This window comes from Clarias gariepinus, chromosome 25, assembly GCF_024256425.1.
Source record: "Clarias gariepinus isolate MV-2021 ecotype Netherlands chromosome 25, CGAR_prim_01v2, whole genome shotgun sequence".
Taxonomy (NCBI): Eukaryota; Metazoa; Chordata; class Actinopteri; order Siluriformes; family Clariidae; genus Clarias; species Clarias gariepinus.
In genome coordinates this window covers 20,282,525-20,310,445 of record NC_071124.1, presented here as the reverse complement: position 1 = coordinate 20,310,445, position 27,921 = coordinate 20,282,525, and the positions used below count along the sequence as shown (strand labels likewise).

The following is a 27,921-nucleotide window of genomic DNA, read 5'->3' as shown; positions in this document are numbered from 1 at the left end:
ACCCGAAAAGATCATGCAAACACCACACACACACAGACCTCAGGTGAGAATTGAACCCTCGACCCTGGAGGTACGAGGCCACAGTGCTAACCACTACGAGTTTATGTAAATGGAAAATATTTTCGCTTTGTTCATGCAAAAGCCAAGTATTTCATTAAACTTGTAGATTAATATCTTGTGCACATAAGTGCAAGAGGGGCTGTGTATGAAACTGATCTGACTCTTTTCTCCTTTTCAGATTTGCATTTCCAGCCTGGAGATTACAATAGCTCCACCCCGAAACCAGAACAGAGCTGCACAGCCACGCCCGATTTCCCCAAAAGTCCACCAACAATGCACATTGTTCTAATTGTAGATCATAAACAAGATCAGAAATACATTTTAAAGGAAGAGGGAGCGAGAGACTCAGAGACAAAAAGCACAAAAGGCATTTAAAATGTAAGGGTTAAAACTTTTTATTAATAATTTCTCAAACTGGGAAACAAAAGTAAACCTAATAAATTGTAACATGACTTTGTACAGTGCGGCGAAACCGGAGGCAGTGAAGCACTGCTCTTAAACCCCCGAAACAGAGCGGTGTGACATCATCAAACAGAGACGCCTAGGACGCCTCTAATCTCATCATCTCCTATCAGATAAAGAGAACAGCATCGACACCCAGGGTGAAGCGGATCTGTGGCGTCGGGGAGCCGAACAAATGGCGAAGAAGACGGCGACGATGAGAGACTTCAATGATTTCTAGAAACAGGGTGCGCTCGTGTGAGAGCAGACACATAAAAAAAAAAGGAAAAAAAGCAAAAAAAACAGTATATCTGCTACAGAGGAGTCGTCCATAATCCATTTGCCCACCTAGTGGTGTTTGTGGGAATGATTTATTTCACTAATAAATACAGACCGGTTTCATAATCTGTTACAATTGAGGAATTTGTATCAGTGTAAAAGCTCTCCAGTTTGGGCAGTTAAGTCACAAAGTGCTCTTCCTTAATCTGCTGGTAACCTCTGCAAAGATCGAGCTAGCGAAAAAAAAAGAAAGAAACAAAAAAAGTGACACAAAGCATAAAGTCAAGGACGAAAATCAAGGGGACTGAAACTCAAAGCGCGAACTCAAGTCTCCAGTCCATCATGCACTGGGTTTTTTTGTTCTGTTCAGTTACAATGCAAGAGATTTTTGGGAACCGTAAAACAAGCCATAAATAAAATATTAAGCGAGTAACAATAACAACAACAAAAAAAAGCGAGTTATGAGTGAAATCATGAAGCTTGCATTTGGGGTCATTACACGTAACCGAGACTGAAAAGAGTCGCGTGATGATCAAACTGTGACTTATAAGAAAAAAAAGAAGAAAAAAAAAAAAGACCAAACTCTTTTTTTATTTTGGTATTTTTTCCTCTTTTTTTTTTGAAGCTTAATGTGTTAAAAGAAAGAGATACACGTCCAGTCGAGCTCAGACTCGATCAGGTGTATAACTTACAATCAAAAAACTGCCTTTAGCTGAAAAGCGCTCTTCATGTCGCACTGCTGGCTTTTAGTTTGTAACGTAAGATTTATTCATGTTTTTTTTTCTTTATTTTTCAGTCTTTTTTTTTGTTTTGTTTTTTAAAGAAAACCTATTAACTTGCTTTTTTCTTCCAAAGAAATGAAAGTTCCATGATTCATATCAGGTACAGACACAGTATCTCACTTTGTGTCTCGACTCACCAAGGCAGGACATACCTGCGTGCACACACACACACACACACACATACACACACCCAGCACTCCCATCATCTCCACGAGTACTGAGTCCTTGAGTAACACCGTCACGTTCAGGCTTATGAGTACGAGTCTCTACGAACAGTTACGACCTGGCAGCAACACTGGAAGCCCTTAAACCATTTCTTCTTACTTTAATATTTGTATCATTCATGTTTTCATACATCTTCAGTTACTGTTCGTGGTGACGGTGGATCCGGGGGCCTATTGCTTTAATACACATCTCTGTCCTTGCACAATGATCAAAACTTTATTTATTATTAAGACGCATACACACACACACACAAAAAAAAGGGTGGGGCGACTAAATCAGAAGCCGAGTGACGGAGGGAAATCTGTGGTGATAGAAGCCGATAGGGTTTCTTCAGAATGTGTTCCACGACCGGACGCGAGACTCCGGAGCCTCTCGAGCTCTTCCGTAATCTCACGCTCCTCTCAGAGGTGCTAGATCCATACCCGGATTCCAGGTTGAGGTTCTCGAAGAGGGCTGAGGTGCGTGATGGTCAGGAACGCTCTGAAGGTGAAGCTGAGACGTGGTCACTTTATTTCCACGTGTTGGCCGTCTGGGAGATGGATCTGGAGGGAATCATGTCTAACAGGTACTCTCTCTGACGCTCCACCGACGACGGTGAAGACTTGTGCATGGGCAGGCTGGGGTTCACGTACGCCATCGTCACACCTGCAAGTGAAGGAGAGAGAGAGAGAAAGAGAGAGAGAGAGAGAGAGAGAGAGAGAGAGAGAGGGAAGGAAAAAAAAAAAAGAGTTAGAACATATACATGCATAACTTGCATAAACATAAAATCAACTAAAACATTTCCTGTTAAAGTACCTCTGAACTACTATACTAGTGATTAATTAAAAGTACAGAAGGAAAGAGAGCAAAAAAGATAATTTTGATAATTTTTCGATAATTCAGAAAGTGAAATAGAAATAGAAAGAATAAAGAAGAAGCAAAAAAATGTAAAGAGATTTTTATATCTTTATTTAATATCTTGTTCATGGGTACTTTAACTCTGCTCATATACTTCTCTCTCTCTCTCTCTCTCACACACACACCTAAGATAAACCATTTTTTATCATAACAGGGTTCTACAGAGTCGAGGAGAAACACCAACATTTAAAGCCCACACCAGAGGAATGAGAGAAATGGACAGAGGGTTACGATGGAACGTGTGTGTGTGTGTGTGTGTGTCAGGGGACTATAATTTTCACTCAAACCCAGATTATTATGGACCGCACAGAATCAGGGTTAAATAAATTGCCTGTTGAGGAACTTTACACACATCATCTGTTTACATGAGAAACTCGAATCTGTGGAGCCGCCCCATGCCTGGACGAGCGCCTATTTCTGGACGCGGCCTCACGTCTGAAGCAGAGTGCCATTGTGCTCAGCAGGAGTGAGTGAGAGACAGAGGAAGGGGACAGAGACGGGGGAGAGGAGCTCGAGGGAGCCGGAGAGGAGGGGTGCTTTCGGATTGTTTTGTTGAGGTCGGACCCACGCGGGGGCTCAGAATCTACCTGGTGTTGCGCTGTTCCGCTTCCTCCAGGTGGAGGAGGTCACTGTCTTAGAGGTCCTGCTGCTGGCACTGCTGCTGCTGACCTTTGACCCCTGAAGCACACCATGCTTACCTGGCCTGCTGACCAGCGCGGCAGCTGCCACAGCGTTCCGGAGCTGAGAGGCTTGAGACAAGGAGTGAGAGACACCGCGCAGCGCCGCTGCCGACTGCTGAACACTGCGGGACAGCTGAGCAGAACTCTGAGGAGGGAAAAAACACACACGAAAAAGTTTCAGTTATTTTAGTATTTCACATTTCTCAGTGGTGTTTACATCAAAACATCAGTGCTACAGTCCAGCTGTTTTACATTTACATTTAGGCATTTGGCAGACGACCTAATCCAGAGCGACTTACATTTTTAAATCTCATTCTACATTATACATAAGCCAATGCCTGAACTAGTGTATTACAGTCAGTATAAAGACATTAGTGCTACAGTCCAGCTGTTTTACAGTAAATATCAAGACATCAGTTCTACAGTCCAGCTGTTTTACAGTAAATATCAAGACATCAGTTCTACAGTCCAGCTGTTTTACAGTAAATATCAAGACATCAGTTCTACAGTCCAGCTGTTTTACAGTAAATATCAAGACATCAGTTCTACAGTCCAGCTGTTTTACAGTAAATATCAAGACATCAGTTCTACAGTCCAGCTGTTTTACAGTAAATATCAAGACATCAGTGCTTCATTCCAGCTGTTTTACAGTCAGTATCAAGATATTAGGGCTACATTCCAGATGTTTTACCGTCAGTATCCAGATATTAGGGCTACAGTCCAGCTGTTTAACCATCAGTATCAAAATATCAGGGCTACAGTCCAGCTGTTTTACAGTCAGTATCAAGACATCAGTGCTACATTCCAGCTGTTTTACCGTCAGTATCAAAATATCAGGGCTACAGTCCAGCTGTTTTACAGTCAGTATCAAGACATCAGTGCTACATTCCAGCTGTTTTACCGTCAGTATCAAAATATCAGGGCTACAGTCCAGCTGTTTTACTGTCAGTATCAAGACATCTGTGCTACATTCCAGCTGTTTTACCGTCAGTATCAAAATATCAGGGCTACAGTCCAGCTGTTTTACAGTCAGTATCAAGACATCAGTGCTATATTCCAACTGTAGCCCTGTATTCCTACATTTAGGCATTTGGCAGACGACCTTATCGAGAACCACTAAAATTTTTTATACATTATTCATTATACATCTGAGCAATTAAGGGTTTAGAGCCTTGCTCAAGGGCCCAACAATGACAAGTTGGTGGCCGTGGAATTTAAACCTGGGACCTTCCAAACCGGAGTCTAATGCCTTACCCACTGAGCTACTGTTTTACAGTCAGTATCAAGATATCAGGTCTACATTCCAGCTGTTTTACTGTCAGTATGAAGTCATCAGTGCCATTTTTCATGATATTATTGATGAAATACCTAGCTGTTTCATTACCAGTGTTTGCACATTCCCTTGCACAACTCCTGTCCAGCTGTTCTTTAGCTGGTCTTACAATCAATATTTGCAACAACATTTCCAACAACATCGTCCCCAAAATCATCTTCATGTCCAGTTGTTGTATAATGAATACTGGCACTCTGATGTTGCTATTGTCCAGCTGTTGTATTGTCAATATTGAGACATGCTGTTGATGATATTTAGCTGTTGTACACTCAGTGTCACTATATCACCTTAATAATAGTTCATCTGTTGTTTAGTCAGTGCTGTCCCCTCCAGCTGTTCTCTTCGATCTTACCATTGCCCAGCTGTTTCCCAGTCAGTACTGGTACATCATGCAATCCCTTAACTACCGTCCACCAATTCTACAGTCAGTCAGTCAGTCACAGTGTGTGTCCTGCACTGTTGGTTTCAAAACAACCACAGCAGTTTTGTCGAGCTCACCTGTGTTATAGTGGAATGGTGGCGGCTGATTGGCTGGCTAGACTGGCTGTGCTGGAGCGAGGAAGAAGAGCGCTGTTTGATCTGCGGTGAGATAATCACCTGCTGCTCTGACTTCACAACATGGATCGAGGATGAGGAGGAAGATGAAGATGGCGAATGCGAGGCGGGAGAGGAGGCCTGCTGGAGGATCCTCTGCTCGATCTCCTGCTCCTGCTGCAGGGCCTTGACGAAGGCCGCCTTCAGTCGATTGGTGTGTTCGGCCTTCAGGGCCTTCTTCTGATTGGTGGACATGCACTGCTCGCATACGATGGCGCCGCTCTTCTCCTTACGCCAGCGGCAGGTGAAGTCGGTTTTACACTGAGTGCAGGTGAAGGGCTCGGTGGAAAGAGAAGCTGGAGAGCCTCCCTGTTTACCTGAGGGAAAAAGATGAAAGAAGGAACGGAGACAAAGGTCCATCATTTGCTTAGTGCTGCAGAAGTGCAACACTTGTTTCAGAAAATGTCCATCAATGTTAATAGACATCAACGAATACCTCTCCCCAGGGCATCCAGTAGGCACTGCACAACCTCCTCCAGCCCCACCAGGTAGATAAACTCATTATTTGCTGCAGAGGGCAGGAAGTTGAATTCAGGGGCAGGGGGTTTGGGAGGAGGAATCTCCAGCAGAGTCTTCTCCAGCTGCTTCCTCAGCGCCAGCTTAGCCGCTGCCTGCCGGCTGGCAGGAGAATCGTTGACACTCAAACCCTGAGTGCCCCCGGAGGATGTCTTTAGATTGGGTGACTGGAAGGCATAGAAGACGCGAAAGTGAACAGAAGAGAAAAAAAAAAGCAATTACAACAGATCTCTGATGGTGCAGCATCAGGGGGCCAAAAATCAATGTATTTACTTCATTTAGTGATGAGAGTTACAAGAAAAGCATGATGCACACCGAGGGGAAAGTAAAGCATTTAAAGGAAACCCCTGGCTGAAGACCTATTATCTTTGGAGAGGGTTAAAAAACAAAACACACACACACACAAATTAAGGTCTAAGGAAGTAGGAGACAAACCCTTGGATAGTAACTTACCGGACTGACATTGACAATCAGGTTGGCATTAGACACATTGGCCACACGAATGAGGCTGGGCTGGATGATTTTCTGGCCCTGAACAGTGGGCACAGATGCTCTAGGAGCCAGTAGCAGGGGCGGAGGGCCAGAGCTGGAGTACTGCTGCTGCTGCTGCTGCCGCAGACTCGCTATCTGCTGTGGCGTCACTGAGATCGGCTAAAGACAGCGAGGAGAGAGAGAGAGAGAGAGAGAGAGAGAGAGAGAGAGAGAGAGAGAGAGAGAAGGGAGGGTTATTTTCAGGTGCATTTTCCTTAATTGTGAGAACTATAAATAAATCTTCATGCTTCCCAGGCTCTTTACTGCAAAATCTAGTACTGTTTTGCATTTTCTTACACAAATGTGGTTCTGCACTAAAGCCGAATCTAGATCCCAGAACTGGCACCGCTTGGTGAGTTGACATCAATTTGTTGCCTTGACAACAACTTATGTTACCTATCCAAGTGTCATTAAGATAAAGAACACATGTTTTTGAACAGTTATACACCGCTGTAGGATTTGGGTTTGCAGTTTTGAATGTCACATGTACATCTTATAAAACCCTTTGGCCTTTGTAGATAGATTGATAGATTGATAGATCGATACTTTATTCATCCCCATGGGGGAAATTCACAAGATTCAGCAGTCCACAGATAGTTACATCACAACCTGCTTATAAAGCCCAAAATAGTGTATTTGCTCTGTCGAAACAAGAGATCCAACACTGACACCTTGTACTTGAAATTAAGGTTACGACAAGGCACAAAGTTGAGAACTGTGTGTTCTAGAACAGACTGGGAGGCTCACCTGAGCACCTCTGACCAGTGGAGGCATGATGACCTGGGAGTTCTGCGAGCCGTGTTTGGACACCTGGCCTCCACGCACCAGAGGAGGAGGGATGACACCCGCTTGGCTCCGACTGGTCACGACCTGCTGAGGATCAGGAATATGTATAAGTGACTGTGGGACTGAAACCACATTTAACAAGTAACGTGACTTGGAAATTGGAAAAAGCTGTACTGATGGTAAAATACACACTGGTGTAAAGTACGTCGTAACTTAAACACTTACAGGCTGAGTTCCTTTGCTGGTCACCGAGCCTCGCACCAGAGGAGGGGGCGTGGCCACAGAGGCTGAACTTAAGGGCTGAGAAGAAAAGCAAATACAATAAAAACTCAAAAGGTTCTGGTAGTTTGTGCAGTAAAAAAAAAAAAAAAGCCTGAAGAGCACTAATACTGAGGACAGAGGCTGCTCATGAGAGTGCAAATCTTCAGCTGTGGGTTTTAGAAGAAGTGCATATTGGTGTATGGAGTGTGTGATATGTGTGTGTGTGTGTCTGTGAGATTTGTCTGTGGTGTTACCTTTTGTACATTGGTTTCCTTGTGAATTTGGCTCTGTCGAAGTTTCTTCAGCAAGACCAGTCGCGCCTCTTCCAGCCTCAGCTCCTCCTTCAGTTGCTTTATAATGCGAACCCTCTCTTCAGGACTGCTCCTCTACACACACAATCACAAAATTGAGCACAAACAGCTATTATCAGCAGATCTGACACCATGATGCAAAATATAGGTAAAATATTACTCCTAAAAGTAGTGTGTACCATCGGCTGATCTAATAACGAAGCCTATATATATATACACACACACACACACACACACACACACACACACACCGTATAAGAAATGGTTCTGACCATGAGCAGGTCTGTGTCAAGCTCTTTGAAGTGGCTTCCTCCGTTCATCTGTGGGCTGGATGGCTCGTTATCAGACAGAACGATGACGTCGTCCGGTGACGGAGGTCGCTTCTCTTTCTTGATATCGCTACAAAACAAAACAAAAAATAAATCTAATTGTGAGATGGTAGGTATGCACTAACCTCAATCCCTCTGGATTAAAGTTTAAGACTTCTGGGCTAATTCAGACCGGTATAATTCTACACACGAGTTTAGTGCGTATTAAACCAAACTGTAACTCGCGTGTAACTTTATGACCTTTGTCCACTAGAGGGACACAAATACACACAAACGCGTCTGAATATTCCTCAGCTGATATTTTGGAAACTTATGATGAATTTTGGTTACCCAAACACAAGTTTTGTGTGGTGAACCTTACTACCGGATGTTACTCAGACATATTAAGGTCTTTACACTAATTTCACACCGTATAAAAATTGATGTGTCGAACATGAATGAAATTTAATGATCCAGCCAGACGGGACTCAGACGGAATTTAGGTGATAAACTAACAAAAAAAACACGGATCTCTAAACGGAGTGAAGCGTTTGGCTTGATCGGTGGATTTCTTAGCGTTCCGATTCTGGCATCCAGAGCTGTGTGGTTTTATCTCTGGGTATACTTGTGAAACTGCTTACAGGATGATAAGAGCTATTAAAATGGGGCAGAGTCAAAACTTAAAAACAAACATAGGCGTTTTGGAGGATCATCAGGGGTTTACCAAAATATACTCTTTACCAACGATGACGAAACAGTGGAAGAATTTGGTGTTAGAAGGAGAAAATATTACATACACCTGAACACACATTGTTAAAATGATGAGCTCTATAATGAAGATTTTGAACAAACTCACAACAAGGAATGCAATCAAATATTATATAACTATAACAACAACAACAACAACAACAACAACAACAACAACTGGTATTAACGTGGTTATATGAAACACAGGGCATCTATAGGATTCGGTGATTATCCTAAACGTAGGCCATGGACACGCAACATCTCCATTCATGCAGGTAGCTCTGATTGTACATGTCGTAAGCGTGGTCGCGTTTCCTGCGTAGGCTGCACGCGTTCGTGCTCTCGGCAGAGGTGCAAAGGTGCCTGCATGTTTATGACCAGGCACCTGGAGAGGAAAGAAAAAAAAAAAAAAAAAGACAGAAAAGAAACTTGATGAGACTGTTTAATAAAGTTTTCCACGTGCACACTAAGAGCTTCAGAGTGATCTGGGTACGTTTGTGAGGGTGGGGGGGGGGGAGGGGGTACGACCCCGATGCCAGTGTGAGAAAAGCAGCGTTTGCGTTCTTTGCCTCCGAGATGCTCCTCTTCCTACAGGCACCCACTTCCTGTACATTAATCACTCTACTAAACAAGTCATGTGACCGACAGCAGTTCGGCTCATTGCGTCATGTGACCCTCCCCCCCTCCCTCCCTCCTCCCGCCCTGCTCCTTCCAAAGTGGAAACCATGGCAACCAGCCGGCTGGAACCGGTTTGTGACACATGGCCTTCATTTTGTGAAGTGCAGTAGGGTTCAGGTGCCGAAGAAAATGGAGCTGCCGCCGCCTCGCAAACTTCTGCCACACACACACACGCGCACGCGCACACACTCCCTCTCTTTCTCGCTCTGTCTCACACACACACACACTCACACAAACACACTCGCACATGCACGCACTTCCTGTGTCAAACTATCACTTTGCTTACTCTCCATAAGTATTAATAGATCACACCTAGCGTAGATATTAATATAAGAAATATTAGTACGCTTACTACGGTATAATCTAAAAACCCTTACACTAGTAAACGCTCATCTTTAAAGGATCGTCCAGATTCAGGAATCAGTTTAACAAATGACACTAATACTATGAAACAAAACTAAATATCCCACGGTGGTATCCTTCTACACTCAATATACACAAACTTAATACTTGACTGAAAGACAATTCTATGATGCACGATATGTAAAACAATATAAGCAACTAGTGCTGCACAATTTACTTAGAAAACTAAAAGTCACAATACGGACCTGTGCATTTATTTAATCGCAAAAGGATGAACTTATTACAGGTAATACACACAGTCTGGAACTTTTTTTCTTTTTTCTTTTTTTTACAATTTTGAGGTGATAAATAAATTCCGACAAACATCATCTTAATGAGATTCATGCCATTGTTTGGTGTTAGCCTCAATAAATAGGTTTTATACAAATCTGTACATTTAATGGTTACATATCGCAGTTTAAATCATAAACTACAATAATAAACTCATAATAATCGCAATGTCATTTTGTTATATCAAATTGTGCAGCCTAAAAATATACTGCACAACAAAAAGTCCAGCAAAAAAAATGGAGTTAAATGTTTAAAGAAGGCAACTACCAAAAATATTCGAATCCCCCCCCCATGGATCTTAACCCCCCCATGGATCTCATTGTACCACAGTGCTGTAAATTCCCAACACCAAACAGAAAGTGGTCTAAGAGAGATAGATGCTTGAGGAAGGATCAGAAGAAGTCTCAAGTGTCAGCCTAAAGCGGCTTGTATTACAGAACGTGCACAACCTTACATAAACCATAAGCAGATTAAAATATCTTAGGATGTCGCTGGCGAATCCCTGTGGCGCAGGAGGAATAACACACTTCATACCACATTACACTACTGTGTACTTATTATTTTCCCATTATCAGCTGGACATTGTGTGTTTTATTCCTTACTTTATTAACGTGAACGAGTGAATAAAAGCACTCTTAATCAGGAAGTAATTAGCAATTAGACAGAGAGGGGTTAAGTGTGAACACGACCCTTTATCAAGGAGGTTCTTCATAAAGAGACAAGCACAGAGAATTTATCACTGAATCAACAGGAGACTCTGATAACACTGCTCAAGTACAGAGAAGAAGCACGGGATGAACAAACTTGTCCTAAAGTTGTTTATAATGTGAATTGAGGTTAACGTGATTATGTGAGTTTCTGGAACAAAACCAATTCCAGGTTAGAATGAAACGAAGCCCAAGCTGAGGCGATAATGATCAGAATCAATTGAGAAAAAAAGGCTTAGATGAAACTGTACGTCACGATACGTCAGCAAAGGCTTTAACAATACACATTAAATCTACATGGAGCGTAGAACCTGTGAGGAACTTTCTCGTGAATGATGGTGTAAAACTGATTGGCATTTACAGACGACTTCGGGTACAGTATGGTGGTGATGAGATGCCGCAGTAAAACATGAGAACGATGCAAACGTTTTAAGAAAGGCTGGATGATTTATGAATGACGATCACAGCCGAGGTAGCTCGGAGCCCACTGCAGTTGTTGCTGTGAACGTTCAGCGAATGGAACGCCTGATCCTTAAAAATCTATGGATAACTTGTCGCACCAATACCACTTGCACGTTGCAGGAATTCGGCTGGGAGTTACGGTCACATCCCCCTTGCAGTCCTGACCTCGCTCCAGGAAACTTCAACATGTTCGAAGCATTAAAGGAGTTCCTGGAAGGCCAGCGTTTCAGACATAAAGCAGCCACAGGCCATTCAAACGTCCTACCTTGATGGTATCCAAGCACTGAAACATTAGGATAAGTGCGTTCGAGTAGCGCGGAATTAAAGCGAGATTTACCGTGAGTCCTGATTTGACTTGAACGCCCCTTCTAATAAATTATTATACTGAGGTAACCCTGTTATACTGGAGAAGTTTCCCCATTTTAGACCTGTTACCATTATCGTGGAGAATGTTGTCTCTCTAAACTTATCAATCAAAACGATAAACTGTACAAGTCAAAACATCTTACTTCTAATAAAATGACATCATATTTCTCTAATTCTACAATCTCCTGGCATACATTAAGAGAAAAACATACACAACCTCCAAGGCATGTCTGGAGTTTGTAAAGTGTTTGCAGTACAAGATGTTTTAACAGTACTGTAATCTTCACTCAGCGTCTAAGGACAGATTTATTTCACGCACATAATCCTAATCCATAAACTATTCAGACACCAGGGATTATTTCACTCTGTGTAATAATCATGTATTGTTTTGTTTTTTTATTTAGTGCTGTTTTACTCCCCAATCTTCCACTGACACAGTACATATGGTCCAAGCTCACATTATTAATAAGATGTAAGTTTTTAAGTTAAAGAGCTTTGAATTAAACCTGTTGATCATGAACTGAATAATCTTTGTTAGAAACCAATAATTATTTGCTTAAAACAAATCTGTTTGATGTTTCTCTGAGCTCTGGACTGTACCATAAATGAATTACAAGTCAGGAATTAGCACAAGAGCGGCAACTTGGGCGCTTATCTGATCTCGCTCTCACCCTTTAGTGGTGCTCATGTCCACTGGCTCGTCTCTGGTCTGCAGCTCCACTTTAATGGTGGCCTTCACCTCGCCGGCGCTCATGATGTTAGAGCTGCGTGCCGAGGCCTCGGGTCTGGGACGCAGCACGGGCCGGTCATCCCTGTCTCTGCCCTCTAGCTTCACCTTCTTCACTTCCAAGTCCACAGGCAGAGCTTCCCGCTCTAAAGCCCGCTTCTGGCTGCGCGTCTGCCGAACCGCCTCGTCACACATGGCCACACCTGGACAGAAGAAAAAGGCGAGACAAAGAAAAGGAAGCAAGCATGAGCGACAGGAAGCAATGTGAAATCAATAATCGGATCTATTAGAGCAAACCTAATGAGGAAAGCATGCGAAAGCAATGACATCACCGCAACCTATGACCTGGTGAAGAAGCAATCACGGGGCGTAATGCGATCTAATGGGCTGCACTGATAAAGTGTAGATCGCAGGGTATACGCGGCAGACTGCCGTCTACAGGAAATGTGCCATCAGCACCTCTTCAGCCGGTCGAAGTGATGCGGATGCTGGCGATAGACCGAAAGACGGACGGCTTAATGGAGAGCGGATGAATAAAAAGACAAACGTGGCTCATAAATCCACATTAAATGTGCCGACGCGACTCATCCATGCTGCCTGCTTTATGATCACGAAGCCAGACGAAGCATGTCACACTCACACACACTGTGCAGACTTGATTAATCAGAACGGATTCACGTGTACAACATTAAAGCCTCCTTAATTAACTAAACATACGCGACCGTGATTTTGGGAAACTCCTAAATTGTCTCTGGTGCATTTAAATATCTTCATTACTTAATTAAGTAAGAGGCTGATTGCACTCTGTGGTGGTATGGGTACTCATTCTGCTTCTCATTTTAGCATTTGCATTTGCAAATAATTATGTGTAACGGATTTTACTGTCATCCAAGGAAATCTAGGCTTCGGATAATGAAAAAGTCATTATTAAAGTCAAGGTTTAGCAATAAATCTTGGTTTTGAATGTATTCACACACAACTAGCACTGATAATTAACAGCAATGACTATGAGGATGTCAAACCTTTCGACCAAGTCTCTAATCTGTAAGAGTCTCATACTACACTGAGTTTGTATGAAAGACACTCCAAATTTAATACGAAGCAGATTAAAAATGTAAATTTTCCATAAACAAATGTTTATGTAACATTGAAGTTACATAACGTTCAGTCTTCAGTGTCAGGTGTTTGTTACAGTCAGGAGGATTTTCCACCACAGGAAAGTCTTCAGGACAGAAACGCTTGCAATTTCTGGTTTCGCACTAACAAGACAAGCTGGGTGACTAACCGACTAACTGCTTGCCATCCTCTAGAGCACAACCCGAGCATTGTTTTCATCGAATTGTGTCACATGACGGAAATATACGCGCATCGCACAATACATCCAAATCTAGGACCTGATACGAGTCCAGTGACCCAATTCGAAAACATAAGATTTAGAGGAACACTAAAAAAATTTAGTATAAACCATAAAGACATTAAATCCATAAAATTGTTTATAGGCGTGTTCACCAGAATCGCTCATACAAAGGATTCCGGTTGTTACGTTTCTCTTAAATCGAAACAATGAGACTGGCAGAGCGCAAGTCTCATAAACCGTGTATTACTTTTTGAACTAAATCGATGCAGTTTTGTTTGATTTCATGACTGGAAGACTTGGTGACACAGTGGCTCGCGTAGTTGCCCCACAGCGCCGGGGTCTGGGCGCGCTTCCTGGGGTTTCTTTCCAAAAAGAAAAGCTGGGAGTGGGACTTGGTGAACACTAAACTGCCACAACGTATGAAGAAACGTTCGAGTACATGTGTGCATGTGTGTGCTCCAGCTTCACCACAACTCTGGTTGTGAAGGAAAAAAAAAAAATCAAATAGTTAGGATCTGTATCTGGAAAAACAGTTTTAGTCGCAAGTCTTAGTCGCAGACTAAAAGATGAGCTTGTGAACACGACCATGAACCGGACGTGAGGGAAAAGAACAATCAGGTTCATCTATTGAATGATGGCTGATGTTTATGCTTGATGAGTGCACAAACTTAAACCAAGACCACATGCAAATCGACAAAGAAGGTGACCTTCGAATTCGATACAGAGGACAGAACCCTGAGTGCTGCAGGACGGGTGTAAAGGACGCAGGGCGGACGTGGAGATGCCGTCTCCTCTCGGTGAGGGCGCGATGTACACAGTAATGGAGCCGGAAAAACAAAGCCTCGTCTGCTCGCTGGTGCATAACAGGAAGTGTTCGCTCAGAAAGAAAGGGCTAAACATAATATTAACCCTTTCTTGGTACGTACACACACACACACACACACACACACACACACACACAAACACACAAACACACAAACACACAAACACACAAACACACAAACACACAAAAAAAACAAGGCTTTCCTGGAAAAACATGTTGCTATAGGACTCAACAAACCACATCCTGCATTTCCAGGTTAAGTTTCACACATAGTTATAGCTATGATCTCTGATCACAAGCGCACACACACACACACACACACACACATACACACACTTTCAGCTGATAAATGAAAGCTGACTTAAAGTTCCTTCTGTGACATCACTGAGACACACGCATGACCCTTCCCAGGATTCAATGGGCCACACAAAGCACTTTCCTGAGAACCAGTTTAAACCGGTAAGTGTGTGCATGCTGGGTGCGTGTGTGTGTGTGTGTGTGTGTGTATACGTGTGCGCGAGAGTGAGGTAGGTTTTAACCCTTTGTGAGCAAGAGCAAGCACAGACACCGACGCACAGTCTCTCTCTCTCTCTCTCTCTCTCTCTCTCACACACACACACACACACACACACACACACACACACACACACACACACACACACACACACACACACACACAAACGGATGGTTACACCCGAAAGAGCCGCCACATGGCATTCCAAAACACAAGTCCTCTAAAGAGCTGCGGGGTGGAATGGGGTGGAGGTGGAATTAGAGGTGGGGGAACGAGGAAGAGTTGAGGAAGACTGTTCCAGTTGGCTCGACCGGAGCGACTCTTAAAGCGACAACGCAGTCATGATGTACACCATTTAAGATGCTGTTATTACTGACACGCGATTATAAGCGGGGCTTTAACCTCGGCCTGAATGTAATGTAATGTGTTTGTGGTTAAATGGGGTCAGACAAAGGCAGTAAGCATCTTTAAAGACTCTCTCTCTCTCACTACACACATACTGTACACTGTGTGTCATATACAAGCGATAAAGAGCTGCACATGACGAGCCTATTCCGGCGCAACCTGCAACGAAGTCTGGTTTAACACCTTAGCACACTTCAGGTGACGTATGCTGCCGTCGTGTCGAAAAGTGATCGAGATTTTATTTAACAAGAACATAAGTGGGCTGTGATCCATAGATCATCATAAAGGCGTAATCTTTTAAAATTTTCTATTTTTTTTTTTATTTTAAGAAACTCAGACCTTTATTCACAAAACGTACTTCAAAAACATCCCCCCTTTTTTTCTTTACCTGAAATAAAAATGAAACTGTTTTGATTCCTGACAAACCTCAAAATGCCACCGCAGGACTGTAGGACTGATCTTAGATCAGCGAACGCTAGTTCCCTGCTTCCACTTTAAGTGCCTTACAATAGACGTGTTGTTTCTGCACCTGATCTGCTTATACAGTGTGGGGCTCGGGTCAGTGCTCTCGTCTCCTGGCGGATGTGTGCATTCAGTTTGTATAAACTTTTTTTTTTTAAATAATAAAAAATGTGGTGTCATGAGGGGCAAGTGACCCGACCGAGGTTGTTCAAACTCCTAGCGATATTGACCTTCGCCATGCTGAGATCACAGAGCTGCCGTATGCAAATGGGCATATCAACAAACCACAAGTTGTTTTGCGTGACCGTTTAAGCTTTTCAGATGTTCACTGTAGCACGGGTAAGGTAAAAGCAGACAACCGGGTTCGATAAGTTGCTAGACGACACATCAGGATGGATTTTGAACAGGAAGACTTTTTCCTTTTATATGGAATTGAGCAAGTAGTTAGATATGTAAACTATATATATACTTATCACATTCATTAACAAACAGTTGGCACGATGCATTTATACACAGCATCCTTAGTACCTGCCTGATCAGGATCCCAGGAGTTTAAATTAGGCTACTAGATGTTTTATATTAGGACTGCAGGGATGTAGCAGAGTTTGAGGAACTGTTTTGTTTTGAAGAACCAGATGTCATGTTGACACCATTCCGTCATGTCGACTTCATTAACTTAATTAAAATGGAAAAATATATAAAAATTCTACAAAAAAAAAAAAATTTTTGATTTAGGCCACACCCACTTTGGGTTTACAGATATTTGGAGCGCTAAACAGGTACAGAACGTGACATTACGTTACTCAGCAAACATGCACTAATCTCATCGTGTCAGTCTGTGGCTCTCATTCTGACTTCGACACACACAAATAAATTAATTTGTCAACACCGTACATACTGAGAAGTGAGAACTTTGTCAATATTTGGCTTTTTGTTCCTATTGGAGAGCAGGCACTAGATGATTTAAGGGACAAAAAAAATTATGCATATTGTCTCTGTCTCTGACATGCTACATTTTATTGTGTTGTATTTTATTGTACCATAATGTGTCTAACCTTAGCACTGACGCAGTTACCTGCTAATAAAGTTTCCAGCATAACAGGGGCATGTTTTAAGAGTCTCATCACGAGTCCCTGTTTGATTTGAACGCCCCTGTTATAGTGTAAACGTTACTACTAGTTAACTGCATCAGTGCTAAAGTGAATGACGATCCCGGCCGAGGTGGCTCGGTGATCACGGCACCGTTTCCGTCAACTTTCAGCGAATGGAACACCTGACCATTAAAAATTGACAGCTAACTTCTCGCCAACTTGGTGAAAAGATGAATATCAGTCTTCGCTGTGGAACTGTACTCACAATCATTCAACACCACTCGGTTGGGAGGTAGTGCCACATCCCCCATACAGTCCTGACCAAGCCATTTCCACATGTGTGGGGTATTAAGGGAGTTCCTGGGAGGCCAGCGTTTTAGACGCTGATCAGTTTATTAATGGCTCTAAGAACTACTAAGAAGAATTTCTACATTGATGGTATTGAAGCAGTAGTGGAAATGTTGGAATTAGTGCTTTAGTGTAGCAGGGGATACATAAAAGGTAGAAATAAAAGGTAGTTTTAACTGCGGGTTCGTTGATCGTTGTTCTGTACAATCAAAAGTCCCGGTTTGACTTGAACACGTCCCTGCTTGATAGCTTGGCCTGCAAAGCAGGTGCACTGTTAAATAATGTGTAATGCCGTGTATTATCTTTCTTCTATAAGGAGCACGCTTGTTTAAATTCGACACGAGCCCATGAGTGAGACTGTTCTAAACGTAAGCTTTTAAAACTTGGACAGAGCAGAGCTTCTGATATTCTTTTCTTTTCAATCAATTTAATAAAATGCACCATGCTTCATCTTTTTTTTGGATGCCACTAAGAATTTTGGTTTAGTGTTTGGACAATATGACTTACAGTAAATAAAATATATATATATATATAATAAAATAAAATAGACTTTGAACTTGAAATCTCATTAGTGAGAGCCAAGGTGCTCCTGAAATCCAAGCCAGAATCATTTATTCTATTAACAACACTTCGCACGGAACAATCGGACTACAGTGCAGAGCTCCTCGTGGAAACAACGGTCAAGAAGAACAAGAGCACGCGGCTCGTTCCTTCTCTGTAGGCTACTGTTCCTTCGCAGAACTTGCCTGAGCATTCCTTTCTGGGGACAAGGAAATGGTAAACAAGTGAGTCATCGTCCCGCACAAAGCCATAACAGACAGCTGAAGGGATCGGGCTGTTCTCAGATCTGATGGTAGAGGTCGAGGGCTACGGCAGAACAATCACTTTTAGTTCAGATCGGCTGACCTCGGCCCAGCGGTTACAGCCGGCTGTATGGAGAGCCAAAAGCGCAGAGTCAGATGGCGGCCAGAGGAGCGAGTCCACATGTTGCAGTGAACGTCTAGAGTGTCAGTTAAGGCTAAAATGGCAGCGACAGATCAGGTTTCACGTCCCCCTGGGGCAGCATACATATATGTGGCTTCTCAAACAAGGCATATCCTTGTGTACTCATGCAGAGAAGGAGTAAAGTGTTCTGACAAAAAGACCTAAAGATAAAAATTTAATCAATTGTAAACCAACAACAACAATTAAAAATCTTAAATGAGGAATATCAGATAGATTTACTTATCTGATTTACTTGGTTTCCTTAAAAAAAAAAATTTTTTATAGAATAAAAAAAAGGAAATCCACAATGACAACAATAAAAAATTAAAAATCACTGTCTCGTTAGCTGCAGGCGTCCTCTAACCCACCAATGAGAGCCGAGTAGACGCCATGATGTCGATGTGGAACTCCAATCTCCGTGCTGAGCTCCACATTTCCGAGCTTTATACACCCAATTAAGTCGACAGCACTTGAGTATACGGTGCTGTAAAACATTCATGATTGCTAGCGAATCCAGACTAATTGCTTTGGCAATTACGCAGCCAAACAGAACCTTGATGAAGAGAAAAAATAAAAAATAAAAGGGAAAAAAAGTTTAAAAAAAAATCCACCACAAATCTAATTTGCCAAACCCTGAAACACATTTCTATTCAAGGCAGTGAGTGATGCCCTCTGGTGCTAACTGTGCTAATCTGCTACTAAGCAATGCTTGAAATTCTGTAATTTCATGTCGATTTGAGAGCATTTAGTGTCTTTCGATGTGGACCGTATAGCAGCTCAGTAACCAGCGCAATACGGTAATGAGTTGTTCTTTCTGAAATTTCCTCTTCTGTAGCCTGCGGCGCTTAACGAGACGCATCCTGGTGAGGGGTCGAAGCTGCTTGTATACAAAGTAGGGACGTAACCAAGTACAAATTACTTTATTCGTAACACAAATACAAATACAAATACAGGAGGTGGACTGTTTGCTTTTAGAGAGCTGGTTAAGATATGAGGTGTGCATCTGGACAGGGACTGCACAAGGCGTGACAAAAACAAGCATTTATTTTAACAAACTTAACTTGTATGAAAGAAAATTATTTACTAAAGTGAGAGTGAGTTACGACGTAAAGCTGAGCTGTTCATCCTAGGTGTTTGCGCCGTCTCACAGGTCGCTCCAAGATCTCCCATAAATATTTAACTGGACTGAGCTCTGGTAAGTGTGCAGGGTGTATGATACATGATTAACATCATTCTACTGTACATCACTGAGCCCTCATTCCCCATGGATTGAATGCGGACATTCAGGAAGACGCCATAAGCATTGGGTTAGAAATAAGGATGATTAGTGATCAGTCACCCAGAAATAAACGCCCATACAGTGGCACATATCTAAGTTACAAGTTTTTTTTTTTTTTTTTTTTTTTTTTAATGCATGTATAAACACATACACAGATTTACATCGATCATACACATTCACGCCTTAATTTTAGGTCTCTGGACGTGCCAATTCTTGCAGGACGATTTTTGAGTTACTTTGCTTTGAAGGCAGACATTCGGAAACACTGCAGTCTTTCGCAAGGTGGGGATTTCGATGCTGTAATACATGATTAATGCTGCACTTTACAGCATACGCCGAGAAAGCCTTGCTTTGAAAGATACCAGCATTATGCTCGGCTTGGACTCGAGACACCGCCTTCCAAATCAAGATATACTTTTTTTTTTTTTTTTTTAGCTAAAAAATAAAAAATAAAAAAGCTAAAAACTTAACATGAAAAATACTGATATTAAATACGGCTGCTGACGATTCATGATTTTAAAATTCCAAACCCTCAAATCATGCTTGCAAAAACAGAAGTTGCTTGTCCCAGGATACCAATCAGCCATAACATTACGTGGTAAAATATTATTCCTAGTATTGTGCAGGTTTCACTTATGCCACCTGGGTGGCGCTGGCACCTTAAGGTACGACTCCACAAGACCACCGGTAGTGTGCTGTGTGTCTGGCATCAGGATGTCTGTAGTGGATCCATTGAGTGTTGTGGGTTGCAGATTGAGGCCTCTGAGGACCAAACTTGTTTGTTGGGTGCTTGACAGGATTGGGATCTGGGGAGTTTGAAGGCCGGGTCGGTGGCCTGGGGCTGTGGCGGGCGGTGGTGCACTGGGTGTTCTGGTACCCTTCCATTATGGCCAGTATTGACTTATTTTGGCATTTTGTGCTGTATTGGCTTTACTGTGGGATCAGACTTGACAAGCTGGCTTTGATCCCCCTGGGGCATGGGTGAGCCTTGCTGCTCATGTTCCTGCCTCCAGTTTACTGGTATATAATTGATAATCAACATCAAAGTTATGGCTGGTTGGTGTATATTTGACTTATCCATATTTCAGGTTAAATTTCAACAATTTATAGTGAAAAACAACATCAAATCATTTATACAATAAGTATATTAAAATGTCCAGAACAAGGTTCCTGGCAGCACGGTGGTGTAGTGGTTAGCACCGTCGCCTTGCACCTCCAGCCTCTGGGTTCAATTCCCATCTCTGTGTGCATGGAGTTTGCACGTTTTCCCCGTGCTTGGTGGGGATTCCGGTTTCCACCCACAGTCCAAAGTGTGTGAATGTGAGTATGTGTGTGTGTGCCCTGCCAGGGCTCCAGGTCCCTGCGACCCTGAATACAGGATAAAGCGGTATAGAAGATGAGTGAGTGAGAATAAGGTTCCTTTATGGTGCCTACAGTCATGATCTAACTGTAGGATCATGTTTTAGATCAGGCATGATCTAAAACAAACTTCCAAAATCCTAAACTCGCGTTCCATAGTGCAAGAGAGCTCTTCAGCTAAGTAAATATGTACAGTAAGTCTGGAGGCACAGGTTCATCTGACAGAGAGCCGGGAGGTCAGACAGACAGCTGAGTGTGTGTCCTGAAGTACAGTGTGATCCTTCTCCACTCGACACACTTGCGCTGCCTATTAAACCGAAACGAATTTTTTCCTCATGTCTTGGCACAGACTTTGGAAGAGCTGCAAGTTGAGTACGGTAACAAGACGCCTAATACATACAGGAGACGGTTACTATCAGGGTTACTTTGAAAAGTGTCGTTTTCAAACATGATGTATATATTTATCAAGCACACCGCATTCATCTGCTTTAACACTTCTGAATTAATCTCGAGTGTATCAGAGTCAGCTCAGCGGGTTTAGGAGGTGTGTTTGAACCAACCCTGCTGGACTCCAGCCCTTGTGTTTTTTTTTGTCAGGTTTTTATTTCCGTTAACGTGTCGTCACTCCAATACAGGAATCAGTTGTGACATACTGGTTGGATTATTTTTCCCCCCTCCTTTACCCAACATTGCATTGAGAATTATGCTCTTGAAGTTGAGAGGATTCAAATTAATACTGAAACTTCACTCAAATTCCATAATGAACATAAGTGAAAATACAGTAACTAGCTAGCTAATTCAAGTCATTAGTCAGCAGCATGCATAGAACGACTAACAAAATGACTTCGCTCCATGCACTACAGAGTGAGGAAGACGCTTTAGATTTTACATTTTCAAACCACAAATCTTGCTCTAGAAACATTCATTTTTTTGACTCAAAGCTTGCCCTGATTTCTACACAAAATAAAAATCTCACATATTCCTGACAATATTGTGCCTCGCGGGGCCGTCTCTGTTTTTTTCCTCTCCTTCTCTGCCCGTGCCAGGCCAGAGAAAGGCTTTTCCATGTCGGTTATTTATAGCTTAGTGATGTAATGACCTCTCCTGCAGGGTTTTAACTCGTGGATGCACGCATACGTGTTTGTGTGGTGGAATTTTAGGCAGGAGGTAAAGAAACATATACACACACACAAAACTCTTTTGGTCCACTTTAGGACAGAATTGTGAAGCAGATTGCTCATAAAAGAATATTCTGTCGGTGACAGGCCCCCTGAGACGCACAGTAAAGCAATGCTTCATTTGCCTCACGGCAGACAGAAAGCCCACACTTTCACCCAGGACGCAAGGGAAAGGGTTTTGAGATGAGACAAGGATGTGCTGCTGTTGTTCTGGGACCTGTGTGTTTGTTTCCATGCGCTTGATGCCCTGGGCACTGTGGTCAGGAAGGACACTCCACCTCAAGGCTATGATCCATTTTAACACACTGTCTGACACCTTAAAAAGTTGTAGCAAAAGTAAAAACCAGATCATAATTTTTTTTGGAAGTATTAACATTTAGGACAAACTTTAATGTCTATTTCTCACAACACTAAAAATAAATGACAAATGTGTAACTAAGACAAAGCAGAGTGTTGATGTGTAAACAAACTCTCCGTGTCGTTTAATCTTTTCCACATGATCCTAGACTTTGGACTGGAATATCAGACACCTCGCCCTATTAAAAGTTCATCATATTTAGGAAAGAATTATTTTTTTTTTTTATGTCTCTTTATAAAAAAATATATTTTATATATAAGACTAAGATCATAAACAAATCAGTCAGACAGAATGTCAAAATGACAAATGAGAAAAGAATGATAAACTGACATTAGGTAAAAACTCAGCCATGTTGTGCAATAGTCATGTCAGCCATTACCTCGTCTCCGAGTTCTGTGCTCCTGAGCTCGACATGCTTTTAAACGATTTGACTTCAAAGGACAGAAATCCAGTAAAGCCCAATATGGACTGGGATAAAAAATTAAATACAAACACTTACTTCAGTCTATCTTTGAATAAAAAAAAAATATCTGTTTATCATCAATGAAATCAATCTATCATCTGTGAAAACACTTCCAATTTCATGAGATGCTGCATTTAGCTACATGATTAGAGGAGGATCTGTGGTGCAACAGGAAAACCTTTCGATTCGAATCTTAACAATGAAACGGCCAACTGTGGCCGAGAGTCCAAAGAAGCAAAATGCTCTCAGAGATGGCATACTCTCTCTTTTCCATCAGTTACAGCTAGCCAGTCAGTGACATATACGAGGTAACACAGGTGGAAATAGGTGGATAGTAGAAATGGGGAAAGAAATAAAACTGATCCATTGATGTATCGTGATTCCTTTGCATGGCAATTCGTGTATCGTGACAATGACTCCAAAAGTCGATTTATGAGAAAATATTTTTGAATTTATACTTTACATGGTTGCATTTGAGATGGAAAAGTGTTGCAGCTTCTATACAGGTGGTGCACTCTAAGCTGTTTAAACATTGACAGCAGCACAGCATCAGGTTTTTTTGTTTTTGCTTAAACAAAAAAGTAACATTGAATTGAGATATTTATTAAATTGTAATATTTATAAAATCGATGAAAATTCGGATTGGCATTCAGTTATCGTGACATCGTATCAGACAGTCGCTGGCGATTCCCTTCCCTAGCGTATAGCACAATCCTGTGAATTGTAAAAAATATTCTATAGATTCATGTGTCTCAAAGGAAGCATGTTATTCTTGAACCTCCCTGGTCGGTATGCAGGGAGGGCCTAGAATTGAAAGGCAACCAAACCAGAGACAAATTGAAAGTGTTGCGAGCGACAGCCAATCAGATTACATTCCATACAACGGTGGTGAGAGAATAATCTCTGTTAGGACTCGACACCGTTTCCTGCGAATGCATTCACCGGCTTCACCTCTGACATAAAAAAAAAAACAAAAGAAAAAAAACCCTCAGTGACTAAACATGAAACACACTCCTACAGAGCATGCACTTACACACCGTCGTTTAGTGTCTAACAAGTTAGCTATGCATGCCCACTAACATTAACATGGAATCGGCCTTTGGTACAGTCTGAAAACCCAATCCAGTCTCGGTCTAATGATGACGTTAACGATATTTATTAGTTTAACTGTCTTTTTTTTTTTTTTAAAGAAACAATCATTAAGCTGAAAGTCTCTGTGATGCAGAAACAGCTCTAGGGTTTGATCAACATCCACCTCAGAAGGAAGATGAAGCGACGGGAAGCTCAGACAGCGCTGTTATCCGAGGCTGCTTAGCAACAGCCAGGCATCGTGACTCGTTAACTACAAACAGCAAATAGGCCTAACTCAATCACACAGAATTCCCATCAGCTTGTGTTGGAGCTTTATTACTGACACCTGAAATCTACAAAGTGTGGAAGTAGATGCTGAATGTCCATCTAGCATGCATTGTCTTCAGAGGAGACTTTTATCCCAAGAATACCCCAAGCACTGTGGACCAAACACACTCGGGAGAGCTGGAGAAGAGCGGATTTTTTTTTTCCTGTTTGCAGTCAGAAGAGCATCAGGAAAACTACTGCCCAATGCTTTTAACCACCTATTTAAAAAAATCTTTATACAAGTAAGATTCAGAGAAACTTGATCCACCTACAGGCCTCAGAATCGCAAGCCAGCTTAAGTCACAAGGTTAAAAATAGAAGTGATACAAAATTAGAAAAGTTAGTGTCGTTCTGTAAATGGATTTCATCAGGAACTCAGTCTAGAGTCATATGACCACGAGTGGACAGCTGACTCTTAAATGTGCCTTTAGTCACTTTCTGTACAGGGGATTTTGGCCTTTCAACCACACGCAAGCTCTGTTTTGGGTCACTTAAAACTGACTTTTCGGAAAACTCCTTCCCTCCTTATGAACGAGATGCCGGCGTTCACAATTTTTACCCCCGTACTCGGGTGTATTTTCACCCTCCGATACAGCAGGTGGCAATATGTTAATATGTTGCGCCCCTAGCTGTTTTGCAAGCCACCATTAAACACAAAAAGAAGAAGAAAATAAGGTAGTCAATCTTCACTCTATGCCTAATATTACCATTTTGGGAAAAAATTCTCTCATGTGCATTCCTACTTTATCAGCTATATGGCTGTGTAGTCAGACGATGAGATCGGAGCATGCTATGTGCAGTAGGAGATTTCGTAGGAGACAGACAACGCTAATAACGTGGTGTCCACTTCGATGTTCAAGTACGCTTGGGCTACACATCCAATGCGATCTATGCGTATGACGTATGCATATGACGTACCATGCGCGAGACTGCCCTTTCCAGCAGACTTTGGTGTCGAGAGTTCTTTGAAACTACACCAGTGCCCTAATGTGAAAAACGAACTCAGAAAGTGAAAAACTGTCCTGTATGCACAACATTTTCTGCATCTGATGTACCCAATTATAAAGTTTTTTCCCCCATGCTTCTGATTGGCCAACATGTTAGGGTTATACTGCCACCTGTTGGTTTGGCATGATTAGACAAAGTGTTCTGTATTCTCGTTTGGTTGAAAAAACTGTTTTAAAAAAAATACCCATATACATATGGCCCAGGCTATGACTGTGTAGGTCAGAGGATGAGATTAAAGTGTGCTATGTGCACACTGAGATTTCAAAGGAGACAGATGGCGCTGATAAAGTCGTGTCCACTCTGGTGTTCAAGTACGAATGGCCTTCATTTCCAATTCGATCCGTGCCTGATAGTCCATAATGAATAAATTTGAAAGCATTAGGCGATGGTTGTTTTTTGATGCACCAAATATATTTTGCATTTAAGAAACTGACAACAACAACACAAGAAGTTAAAGTATCGTAATGAGATGATCTGCCAGTTAACATTTGAAACAGCAGACTGGTTTTACTCAGTTAGGGATGTAAAGGTAAAAAAAAAAAAAAAAACTTGTTTGGGATTTTAAAAAATTCTCACGGGCTACAACATGGCAGTGACAGCTTACTAGCGTACATTCTGGACAACAAGGGAAGTGGCTAAAAACGGTCATAATCTCCATCAATACAATCGTAATTATTCTAAATAATATATATATTATTTTTTCTTTCTGCCTTAAACCTGATAAGATAAAAAATAATGCAGAATGTCATTTTATGGAAAAACTGGAAACGTAAAAACTTTCCAGTGAATGCTTAACATTTATCTGAACTGGATCACATTCGAATCTAAATCGGTTCGATTCCACGGTGAATCGAAGCGAATCGAATCACTTTCGTTTTATTGTATCAAGAGCAGCTGGACGCTCGCCTGGACGTCCATGAGTTTCTGAGTTGCAACATTAAAAAAGTTACATTGTAACAAAATTTGAAAGAAAAAAAAAAAACATCATCTCAAAGTGAAACAAGGAAAGCCGGGCGCGCGCGCACATCCATATACAGTACTACATACAGTACAGTACAGTCTGTATCGCGGGAGCAGCGCGTGCGCCGCTGTAAAACGCACGTGTAGCTTTAAGAGGATGATGAGGGTGTGGATGAAGCGGAGGAAGATTACAGCCAGGGGACTTTTATTGTGATAACATCAGAAAAAAAAAACTGGCAGCCTTGTCGGGTTAAGTGCCACGACTCAAGAAAAATAAATAAATAAAATAACACCATTATTACCTGCTTTTTTCGCTAAAATAACTGAAAAGAACACTGGATTGCGTTTCAAAATAACACCGCGTGTTTAGGCAAACGCCGGTAAAAAGCAGTGTGTGTGTGTGTCAGTCAGACCGGATGACGGAAATGTTACATAAAAACAGGGCAATTCCTGACAACATGCCCTGTCATGATCATTTATTATTAGCAATAAACAAACAAACAAGTAAACAAACAAACAAGATGAACTCGTGTCAAATAATATAACATTTTTTACTGTTCCAATGTAAATAATAATAATAGAGATACAAACATTAAATTCACAACTTCAGTTAATTAATATACACTTTTTTAAATTGATAAATAATAATATAATAATTAAACAGCAGTAAGCTAAACCCATCAGAGTTCAAGCCAATCAAGCGCTGAGACGTTAGCAGGCTAAACCTCGCTAGCGTTACCTACCTCGCGTTTCGGAGAGGAGAGGGGGGGCAAGCAGCGCAAAATTTAAACTTTCAGCACTTCAACCAGGAAAATATCCTCCATTTCCAGGAGAAACGCGTCCTCCCGAGGGCTAACAGTGAGCCCGGTCGGGTTACGGGTCAGTGAGTCCGCGAACTGGCCAAAAGCGCTGAACAAAAAACAAAATGTCCAACTCGGACAGATAACTCGTCGCTTATCCGCCGAGACACGGCGCAGCGAGAGAGAAAGCAAACAACACCAAACTCCGTCGGAGAATGAAATTTATATCAATAATAATAATAATGATAATAATAATAATAATAATAGTCCTGCCAACCAAACTTGTGTAAATCAGAGTGATGTTAGATTAGATCAGATTAGATTAGTTCTTTACGTGCCGCGTGTTGTCGGAAATAAAAGTGTAACGGCGTCGATGAGGAAGAGGAGGATGAGGAGGAAGAGGAGCTTTCGATAAGTCTGAATAAAAAGGATTCTCTACACCCCTCCTCCTAATTCTCCTCCTCATCATCATCATCTTCCTCCTCCTCCTCCCCAAAAACTTCGCACTCTTTTTATTAATATAATTATTAATGATCTGACTTACCGGCTCCGAGAAGCTGCTCGTCCGTTTCTTACGGCTCCTTCCTTCAGGTCCTGGGTGACAATTAACTCCGATAATTCAGCGTAAAAAGAAAACACAAGAATAGCGGGGATACCCTGAGCTCAGCCCTCCCCGCTCCACTCCGCCGCCTCGGCTGCCAAATAATGCGCCTTATACACACACTCATACACACACACGCACGCGCACTC

At 42.0% G+C, this 27,921-nt stretch overlaps 1 protein-coding gene across 4 annotated transcripts; it reads right to left on the bottom strand.

The window, feature by feature from the left end:
- Positions 1-439: 439 nt before the first annotated feature.
- LOC128513025 (transcriptional repressor p66-alpha-like) lies at positions 440-27,921 on the bottom strand. Of its 4 annotated transcripts, none has more exons than XM_053486623.1 (11): positions 27,716-27,921; positions 12,329-12,587; positions 7,969-8,095; positions 7,640-7,771; positions 7,350-7,424; positions 7,086-7,211; positions 6,261-6,458; positions 5,728-5,974; positions 5,196-5,608; positions 3,272-3,509; positions 440-2,432 (listed from the first exon to the last, which is right to left on the bottom strand). In XM_053486623.1, the coding sequence occupies exons 2-11, from the start codon at positions 12,577-12,579 to the stop codon at positions 2,296-2,298; spliced, it is 1,944 nt and encodes a 647-aa protein (XP_053342598.1). In that variant the 5' UTR covers positions 12,580-12,587; positions 27,716-27,921; the 3' UTR covers positions 440-2,295. The 4 variants fall into 4 exon arrangements, with proteins under 4 accessions (XP_053342598.1, XP_053342601.1, XP_053342600.1 ...); XM_053486626.1 differs by having other exon boundaries at positions 3,383-3,509; XM_053486625.1 differs by having other exon boundaries at positions 7,086-7,208.